The 10493-nt window shown below is 31.6% G+C and overlaps 2 protein-coding genes across 2 annotated transcripts; one reads left to right on the forward strand and one right to left on the reverse strand.

Moving 5' to 3' along the window:
* The first annotated feature begins 1291 nt into the window (after nucleotides 1-1291).
* On the forward strand, nucleotides 1292-1789 carry LOC114259211 (uncharacterized protein At1g66480). The gene has a single exon (XM_028199212.2). The coding sequence runs from the start codon at nucleotides 1292-1294 to the stop codon at nucleotides 1787-1789; it is 498 nt and encodes a 165-aa protein (XP_028055013.2).
* Nucleotides 1790-3207: 1418 nt separating this feature from the next.
* Nucleotides 3208-5785, reverse strand: HSP21 (heat shock protein 21). The gene is made up of 2 exons (XM_028199211.2): nucleotides 4994-5785; nucleotides 3208-3752 (listed from the first exon to the last, which is right to left on the reverse strand). The coding sequence occupies exons 1-2, from the start codon at nucleotides 5235-5237 to the stop codon at nucleotides 3340-3342; spliced, it is 657 nt and encodes a 218-aa protein (XP_028055012.2). The 5' UTR covers nucleotides 5238-5785; the 3' UTR covers nucleotides 3208-3339.
* Between the last annotated feature and the right edge of the window lie 4708 nt (nucleotides 5786-10493).

The raw sequence follows: 10493 nt of genomic DNA on the forward strand, positions 1-10493 counted from the left end.
CGGTGCTCATTTAAAAAAAAACAAATCTGCTGCAAAGCTTTAATTAGAGCTGCTACAGTGCAGCTCTAATTAGAGCTGGAGCTGGCCACATAAAAAAAAAAACAAAAAAACAGTGAGGTAAAAGACAAAATATAGGGAAGAAAAAGACAAATTAATGCTCCATTAGAGCTCTCTTTTTAGAGGTCTAAATCATTTTTCAAAAAAAAAAAATTGTTTATTTATGTGACTGATTTTTGTATTCCTCAACTTATTTCTCAATAGAAACACAACTTTTTACTGATCCATTGAACAAAATTTGAGCAATCTCCAAGTGAAATGTTAAAGTTATGATAAATTGACCAAAGTCTTAATTATTAAAACAAATCCATCATTTGTTTAAAAAATAGTTTATAAATTGAATTTTCATATAATTTTTTTTTTTTTTGAGAATGATATAGTAGTGACAGTTTTTAAATTATAATTCAAAGTAGTGGGTGTTTTTATTTAAAATGAAAATACCACAATTGTGTATGAAATTTTTATTTGTATATGATTGTTTTTTTTTTTTTTTTGGGTTGAAATAGTACTTCATAAATTAAATTATCCTAGTACAAGATTGTCTTCTGGCATCTAATGTCAGTTGATTGAAAGCAATAGAAGGAGGTACATGAAATATATAAAGCCTAAATCCATCCTCGCTCTTTGTTAAACACTAAGATAATATTTGGTTTATTGGAATGAAGGTAAGATAAAATGATCATTTCATTAACATGTTCTTTATTATGTTTGATTCAATAAAAAAAAGGTTAAATTACATTGACCTCCCTTGAGATTTGAAAAAAGAGTTATGCTACGCATCATAAAAAGAATATCATAAAAAGTTTCATAAAATTAATCCATGGATGATTGTACAACATACAATAAAATACTACAAACACTATAAATTAATCAAAAGGTGGAGAATCTTCATAAAATTTTTTCATGATACTTCTTTCATGATTCCTAACATTATTGTTAAAAAAAATATAACAAGTATCACAATTTTGACATAATTACATCACTCATAAAAAAAATAATTACAAATGAAATTATTATTCTTGTTAAAACAACGGAGCGGACATTCAATATTATAGTTAAGGAATTCCATTCTACTCCACTACCCCTATATTATAGTTAAGGAATTCCATTCTACTCCACTACCCCTATATATATCGACTCACTTCCTTCATTCTCAAAAGGTCCCAACAACTCTCTCTCTCTCTCTCTCTCTCTCTCTCTCTGAAATCCTGTAGTTGAGAGTTTTGAACACAAAATGGGAAATTGTATTGCTATTTGCAAGCCCAACAGCAACAAATCTGGTTCTGAATCAGCTGCGGACGAGCACCGGAAAGTTCTACAGGTTGTAAAGACAGACGGAAAAATATTGGAGTTCAAATCACCAATCACTGTGAAGGACTTTCTGGTAAATTTTTCTGGGTTTTCCATTGCTGTTTCACAAATACTTTCCAAGCCTCTGCCTCCCTCTTATGAGTTGAAGCTAGGAAAAACATATCATCTTCTTCCTCCTCCTCCAAGTCCTCCAACTTCCACAGCTGAAAAAACAGCGCAATCCAATGGTGTAAAGAGAATTAAAGTGGTCATAACAAAGCAACAGCTTCAGGAATTGTTGTCGAAACAGAGATCGATTGAAGATGTTCTTCTATCAGGGTTGGAAAGGAAGAGTTCTTCTTCTTCTGTTGATTCTGCTTCAACATGTTGGAAGCCTAAGCTTGAATCCATACCCGAAGGAAGGGAGTCATGTTTGACATAGCGATTAGGTGTATACAGTGCACGAGACTCCCGCTATTGCTAAGTCTAGAGAGTATCAGATGTACACAGTCTTATCTCTGTGGGCAGAGAGGCTGCTTTTGTGGTATTGTAAGTGACTATTTACATGGGCATGGCACGGAAAAATAGATAGAATTAGAGTAGGCTTTGGAATTAGTAGTACCACCATTACTATATGATAAAAGGGTTTGATTTGTATATGCTTAGCTTTGGGCTTAATCAACTTTTATCTGCTTAATTTGGAGTGTTTTTTTTTTTTTTTTTTAAATCTTTTTGCTGTTTTTAGTTTTTGGGTTAAATGAGTAGTTATGAATTTGATCCTACTTGGCATGCAGAGTAGTTTCTTCATTTCCAGGATTGAAATTCCGACTCTGTTTCTTGGTGGTTGGTTTGGTATCTAAAAGGAAACAGAGCAACAAACACGAAGGAGCAAATACAAACACCAGTTCGCTCGGTAAAGTTTACAGATTGCATTAAATATATTTATGGTATTTTTGAATAATATTAGAATCATGAAAAAAAAAATTATGAATTGTATTATGAAATTTTTTTATCATTTGATTAATGTATGGTATTTTATTATATGTGTAATCTAAAAGTAAAAAATATTTTATAATCATTTTTATCATATTTTTTTCACGATCCCTAACATTACTCGATATCTTTTAAGGAGAAAAAAAAACATTTTTTTGTGTTTAAAATTTTATTTTAAAATTAAGTAAAAGTGGTGCTCGGAGATGGTGGCCGATGGCCGTAAGTGATAGATAGAGGTGGTTTCGACAAGAAGTAATTGTTGATGATCAGAAATAGTCGTCGCCAATAAAAATAATAGCTACCAATAAAAATAGTAGCTAGAGCCAATAGAGGTCGCCTACAATAGTGGCTGTAAAAGGTCAACAATGGGGGTGACTTAACGCCTATACTAGTTATTGAAGTGGGGGCTGGTTATTAAAGGAAGTGGAGGCGGGAGAAAAGAATGAAATATTATTTTCTAAACAACTAAAACTAATTTATTTTTTGGTTGTAAAAGGTTAAAAAAAATTATTATTTATAATTTTTTAAAGACAAAAATAGATTACAGAACAAATTTTACTATTCTGTCTCTTCAGAATTTTGCTCCATTCATGTCCAGTTACACCTGATAAACCATGAATTGGTTTAATGAGAAATGTTTGTTACAAAATAAGTTTCAACAGTGTCAAATTTTTCTGCTCTTAAGAAAAAGAAATTTTGAGAGTAGAAAATCTCAAATAGATGATCTTTTATGTCAAATGCACTATCTTTATGCTAGATGCTTGTACGCTCTTGAAATAGTTTATCAATTGAAAGAACTGAAAAGAGAAGATTTAAGAGAAAAGAAAATGGTTGAGACACTAATTAATAGTGCATCACATTTTGATGTAGAGCAATATATAATTGCTATTTATCATTCTTATACACAATTTTACACATTGTAATGAAGGAAGCAGCCAATACAAGCCTAAAATATCATAACACTAGCCACAAAACCAAGCAAAAATAAATCTATAATTTTTACTGAATTTCCAAATCAATCACATTGCGCTCTACTTTGACCTTAGGAATGGAGATTAACAAAACTCCATTCTTCATCTCTGCTTTGATTTTATCCTTTTCACAATTATCAGGGAGACGAAGACGAGTGTCGTAGGAACTGTAACTTCTTCCCGACCAAGAATCATCTCCACCTTCCTCCCTCTTGTGCTCTCCTTTGATAACAAGGAGATCATCTTCCACAGAGACCTTGACATCTTCTTTGGAGAGTCCGGGAACATCAAAGCGCATTTTAATTTCATTTTCGTCATCTTTGATGTCCCATGGGGCACGCACCTCTGCCGCTGGGAATGTCACAGAATCCTCAAACAGTCGATCCATTCTATCCAACATTTGTCGCATTGCCCTCATTGGAGACAGAGGGTCTAATAAACCTATTATCGAAAAACCTTTTCTTTGTAAGTAACCGACCTTGAAAAAGAACAATCACCATTCATATGATGACTGAATATGTATTGGGCAATCTGATTTCTCCAATACACCATGTTTATCAGATATTTACAGGGGCACAGTAGAGCATTAAAGGGGTCAAATGCTTACTTAGATTCAAAACAGTAGCCTAACAAGTTTGCTGTTGGTAGACTATTGGATTGAATTGTATATTGATTCCTTTTCGCCTAGTGGCTTTTATTTAGGGATTGTTTGGGAAGTACTAATTTAGTATATTTTTTGATTTTTTATAAAAGAAATCATAAAACATGGATTGAATTTGAAGTGATATGATAGAGAGATAATATGATGATTGTGACCTAAATAAGATAATCTGCTAAAATAGTATATGATATTTTAGCACATGCCAAAAATGCCCTTAGTTTATTGTTTTCTCAATTGGTTGCTTTCAGCTGAAGATTTTATGCAAGAAAGAAATGTCTATTTCTTACACCTCAAGATTAACAAAAAGAAAAGATGAGAAAGCGTAAGAATTAAAAACTAATTTGAACCGACGTTGATTGATTCTTCTAGGAAAAGAAAATCACGAGATGACAACAGAATCAAATGATACGTTTTTAAATTTATATTTTAATTATGAGTGCAGTGATGCTTGAGTAGAAATACCAAATCTAAAATTTGAACCAAATCCAAATGGTAGCACTGAATTTAAAATTCAATCAAGTGGTGGGATCTCCAATCCAATCGGTCTAAGTAGTCCCTTAAAATATCATTATCCTTTAATTATTTAATTGTATTTATTTGATATTTTGATAACTACTATATAGATCATGTAATCTTCATATACCTAAAGTGCAAAGAAAGACACCATAATAATATATCCATGCAAGGATGATGGGATGATAGCGTAGTGGTGACATTGATAATGTTTTTTATTTTTATTTTTAAACAAAGATATTTTTCATTCTATCATATTTGATTTTTGATTTTAATTATACTAAATTTTAAAAAATACAAAAAACTTATTTAAAAAAATATTTTCATCAAACAAAAACAAATATAGGGTAAATTAATTATATAATTCATGAATGAATATGGGTTTCAAACAAGGTTATATTCACATCACACCAATGTTGTAAAAGAAATGACCAAAATTAAACAACACAGTCGACGACACAACATGATGAGTGAACACAGCAACCCATTGGAGTAAGTAGACTTTTACCAAAAGGTGAGATATCGACGGCCAGCCGCCGCGGTGGACGGCGCTCCACCGCCTGCTGGTTGGTCTGATTGTTGAAATGAACGTCGATCGCCGTGTCTTTGTTATCTCCGGTGGCCTGAGCCCTCACTCGGGAAAACCTAGACGGAAAGAAGACTGAGGACGGTCCATTTGGCTTGATCGAAGGCCAGGATTTGTTCAATACCAGAGGTGAAGAAGGGCAAGCCAATAATGTCGTTGAAGCCATTTCTATTTCTCAGGCGAATTGTTATTATTGTAGATACAGAAATCAGAGAGGGAGTTTGGGATTGATCGTTGAAGAGGTTGATCTAATGGTTTCGTTTCGAAATGTAAAGGTGATGGTGATGGTGATGGTGATGGTGATGGTGATGATGATGATGATGATTCATATATAGGCAGGCAGGCAGGCAGGCATATTAATCAAAGTGTATGGCGAGACTCGAGAGGAATCGTGAATGTTACAGAAATCACTAGAAATGTGAAGAAGAGTCTGGGGACATAGCTGTCCTTTCCAATTTTCTGGTGGATTCGGGAAACATCAGTGCCAATATTCCCACGGAAGAAAACGCAAAAATCACTCGTCAGACAAACAAACAAATAAGCAAAACAAAAATCAAAATAGATTATAGATATGGATATGGATATGCATCTTCATCCCTCCATTCCATTAAAAACGTTAAATAATTTCTTTAAAGGATATAAAAATAATGAATAAATTATAAGCACAAACTCTAAAATTTATTTACAATATGATTTGTCATTTATAATTTTAAAAACCACATAAAATTTATAATTTTATAATAAATAATTTTTTTATTAATAAATTATCAAATCAATCAATAATTTTTATTAATAGGATACATTGTTACAAACACACTTCTTGAAATTTATTTAAATTATAAATTATCTCTGTAATTTTAAAAATTACATTATGTCTTAAGGTTTTTAATTTCATAACAAATATATTATTTTATTAATAAACTATCAAATTAATTAAGAATTTTTAATAATGTTAAAATTTTATTCCAATTAATAATTGAGATAATTTTATTGTTGTATAGTTTAACAGTTTTAAATTTTACTTTTTCAATTAATTCTGTTAAATAAAAAATTCTGTCAGGGAGTTATTTGTAATTTTTCAAATCATAGAAGACAATTCGTATTTTAAACAAATCTCAAAAAGTGTATTTATAATTTACCCTTTTTAACAAAATACAATTCCTATTTAAAAAAAAAAAAAAAAAACTTTTAACCAAATGGGGTGTATTTGTTTTGTACAATATTATATACGAAATTTTTATCATATTCATTTTCTACCATATTATCTACGAAATTTTTACCGTATTAATTTTCTTCAATTTTGTTATAGGTTTGTTTGGGATGATCTAAGTCCTCGTTTGGTTTTCTCATTGGGGCTAAAAAAGTATAAAAAAAACAAAATAAATTATATAAACTAATAAGACAAAATATTACTTTTTATCCATAATCATTATACTTTTTTTTCTTCATAAAAGTTAAAAAAGTCCCAAAACAAAAATCAAATGAGACTAAAAAAGTCAAGCTAAAAAAATGTCAACACACAAAAGTTGACTATGTTAACTAATGCCAAATGAATCTTAAATAAGTGCATTACTTTTTACCAAAATATGTGTAAAAAAATAAAAAAATAATGTAACTCAAAAAAATAAAAAGATAAAAAATATCTATATAACAAGGAAGCTCGAATTTTTACTCCTGATGGGACTTTTGTCCATTTGTCAAAATTTAAACCATTAGATTAATTCAATCTAAGGGCTGAAAGCATCTCACTCACATCGCTTTTAACACACACCCTCTCTCTCTCTCTCACTTACTCCTCTCATCTCTTTTTGTTTTCAAATTTTGAACTCTCTCTCTCTCTCCCCATTGGATGGAGCCACCGCAAAAGGAGAACAAGGGTTGAAAGGGAGTCCTCAATGCCGGAATAAAAGAGATAAGAGATTCAGAGATGGGAGTCGAAAAGGAAGTCTTCACTGCCAGAACCAGACCCAAGCCTGTCCCCGGTCAGATCGTCACTGTCCATTGCACCAGTTACGGTTACTCCCTCTCTCTCTCTCTTTCTTTCTCTCTCTCTCTCTCTCTCTCTCTCTCACAAGCCAATATGCATGTATTTGTGTGTATTATATATGATTCCAAGATGTATATATATCCAAGATGTATATATATTGGGACAATTTTGAGGAGGATACGAAGAAGATTCTGAAATGCGAATGATGCTACTTTCCTCTTCTTTTGTTTCTTTTAACTTGCATTTAGAATCAATTTGCATTGGAGCAAGAGTTATTTCAAATATAGTGAACTGATTCTCCAAATTTTGAAGACTCCCCTTTTCTTTCGATTCTTTAGATTTTGCATTGGAAACAATTATCACTGGACCTGGCGACAGTTTTGAAATGTTATACTCATCTTAAGTGACTATAACACTCTTGAAGTCCATCTCATTTGGCTTATTTGGATTATAACACTCTTGAAGTCCATCTCATTTCGATTCTTAAGATTATAACACTCTTTCCCTTATTTGGCTTAGCACCATTAGTTGTAGATCCTGCAATACATTGTTGGCTCACTTTAGTTGTCAAAAAACATGCATTTGGATGAACTGAAATACTGATCACAAATTTAAAGGAATGAAAATAATATTAAGCCATTAGAAAGCAATGAAGTTAAAAAATGTAGTTACATTTAACAAAAAAACCAATATAATAACTACCAATAGGGCTGTGTTTGTGTTTCTAAACCAGTATAACAACAAAACAAAACAAAAAAACTAATTAACAAAAATGTAGTTACATTTAACAAAACCAATACATATGTCCGATTTGTTAAAACAACCGAGAGTGGGGATTAATCTTCTATCCTGTTAAATTGATTTTTTCCCCTCAACTTAAATTTGTTTTGTTTGATGTCCTCAACTTAAATTTGTTTTGTTCGATGTTCTCAACTTATATTTGTCAAAATCAGATCATTGATCTAAAGGGCTGTGTTTGTGTTTCTAAGGGCCGTGTTTGCCAATAAATCTTCTATCCTGCTTGGCCAATTGGACAATTTTTTTATATCTGTTTCTAAGGGTTGTGTTTGTCAATAAAGGGTTGTGTTTGATTTGATCTAAGCAGTTTTTTTTTTATTTCTATTTAAACCCTCAGTTTGTTGTCATATTTTTTGTTTATCTTAGTTTGTTTATCATATTTTTTGTTCATCTTATTTTCTTTGTTCATTTTAGTTTGTTGTTCTTTTCTCTCATCTTAGTTTCTGGACTGTTGGATTAATCAAGAAATCAAATATTTTGGGAATTAATCAATAAGTAAAACAATATTTTGGGGATTAAGTCAAACAATATTTTGGGTCAGATAGTTGTTGGCCAATTAGACCAATATTTTGTGTTTTTGGCCAATCAAATATATATATATATATGCATTTTGATCCCAATATATAAAATTTTAATTATTTATTTTGATGATTATATAAAAACACTGACACTTATCAAATTTTATTTTGATGATATTTTGGTGATATTATTTTTTTTGGCTTTTTAATTATATACAAAAATACTTATATAAAATAAATAGAGAGAATGGGTTGATTTTTTGGCTTTTTAGCTAATTTTCCTATTCGTGAACAAATTAAGCTATTTTTTTTCTTTTCTCCTTGAATTAATAGGCTGATACGGTAATGTTATACAAACTAATAACCTTACAATTTTTTTTACTTATTGATGTCACAATTAGTGCACGTTTGATTAGTAGTATTATATTATAGGATTAGGATTGTTAGTATTAACCAGATTCAATCTAACGAAATTAGTGAATATTAAGAGGGGTTGGGGATCATAAATGGATACATAATAAAATGGTTATGCCACGAATTTGATTGGATAACGAATCTTTCACTAATTCATTTTATTATTAATCCTGTTAATCAAACAAAGCCTTATTACGTTATTAAAGTGGTATTATTTCAGATTTTGAGTTTTATTTATTGCATAAAACACCAGTTCATAAAAAATTGGTAAGATTTATTAGTTTGTATAATATTTTGATAACCTCTACGATTTTTCGTATTTTGAAAATAATGCATGATAATTTCATTTGGAATGCTATTATATACACACCAACCAATCAAATAATGTTTACTGTTCAGGTGGGCAAATAATGCTTCAATAATATTTATTCTAATTTTTGGATATATTTTGTTTCAATAATCTTTAATTTCCGACATGTTTCAATAATCTTTAATTTCAATAATGTTTCAATAATCTTTAATAATCTTCGAAAATCTTTTGTTTCAATAATATTGACAACAGGTTTGTCCAATTTAATTGCTACATTGATGTTTACAGTTTGTGATTGAAACATTGTGTCTGAAGTATTGTGGACTTCCCTCAGACCTTTCATATTGAAACAATGTAGAGATGCGGTAAGTATGGAAACATGGGCTTTGGTTGGTTAGTTGTGTAGGAAATTTATAAGTTTGGTTTTTTTTTTTCCCCTTACAATTATCATTATTTGGGTTTATTTTACAATTATCATTTTTTTTTCAATCTTGATAAGACATCTCTTTTTTTCAATCCTGAGAAGACATGTGTCTTAAATGGTAATAGATTTCTGAACTGAAATTAATGTCCAATATTTTTGTAAATTACTTTCGTAAATTATACTAATAGATTTTATCATTTTCGTAAATTACTAGATTGCCATGCTTCAGCCTTGTTAGGGATATACATACAAGTTGATATGAAGACCTTTCGAAAATTGATTAGGCGTTAGTAAGAATTGTGGGAAAGAACAAATTTGAAGACATTGTCAAACACATATTTTTGTAAAGTATACACATTTTGTAAAACAGACGATAGCTATGATCCCCTTTTGTAAAGCTTTCCACCGATGTGGACTTTGTTGTATTTCCAATATTTTTGTAAAGCCTTTTATTTCTCAATATTTTTGCATTTCTGTAGACAACTCATTTTTGACCGACCTTAAGACTCAGACGTCACCAACTGAGCGCTCAGTGATGTTGCATATTGTGCTCATTCTGAGGTTGCAAAGTCTCGGCAGAGAGCCTTGCCTCTAGGCTTCGGAACCCTTTCGTGCCTTGCCTCGGTTTGCGAACCAGGTCCTGTTTTCTCTGTTTTCTCTTCCTGAAGGGAGGGAGATGTCTCGTAGACCATCTCTCAGTGGCCGTAGGCTACGTTTCGTGGTCGTAGGCCATTTTTCCCGTTTGGAGACCAGTTTTCGGTTTTCGGAGCCGTCGATCGTGTGCCTCGGTTCGGGACCGCTTAATTACCTCCGTTCGTTCCGGTTTTTGGCACACACCTTGTTTCCTCTCCTTAGAGGGACACTATGGCCCGGGAGACCACCTTTATGGTCGCACGCCACCTCCGGTGCCTAATAGTATGTTTTTGGGGCACCCGGCTGCGCGTTTTGGCCCCCGAACCTTCATTTCGCAT

This window comes from Camellia sinensis, chromosome 8, assembly GCF_055761805.1.
Source record: "Camellia sinensis isolate YWXY chromosome 8, ASM5576180v1, whole genome shotgun sequence".
In the NCBI taxonomy this organism is placed as follows: domain Eukaryota; kingdom Viridiplantae; phylum Streptophyta; class Magnoliopsida; order Ericales; family Theaceae; genus Camellia; species Camellia sinensis.

What these genes read in the sequence shown, in the direction of transcription:
- HSP21 (XM_028199211.2), bottom strand. Translation starts at nt 5,237, where the DNA reads ATGGCTTCAACGACATTATTGGCTTGCCCTTCTTCACCTCTGGTATTG. An exon ending in CGTCGATATCTCACCTTTTG is followed by an intron (nt 3,753 to 4,993) that starts GTAAAAGTCTAC and finishes TTTCGATAATAG; the next exon opens with GTTTATTAGACCCTCTGTCT.
- LOC114259211 (XM_028199212.2), top strand. Translation starts at nt 1,292, where the DNA reads ATGGGAAATTGTATTGCTATTTGCAAGCCCAACAGCAACAAATCTGGT.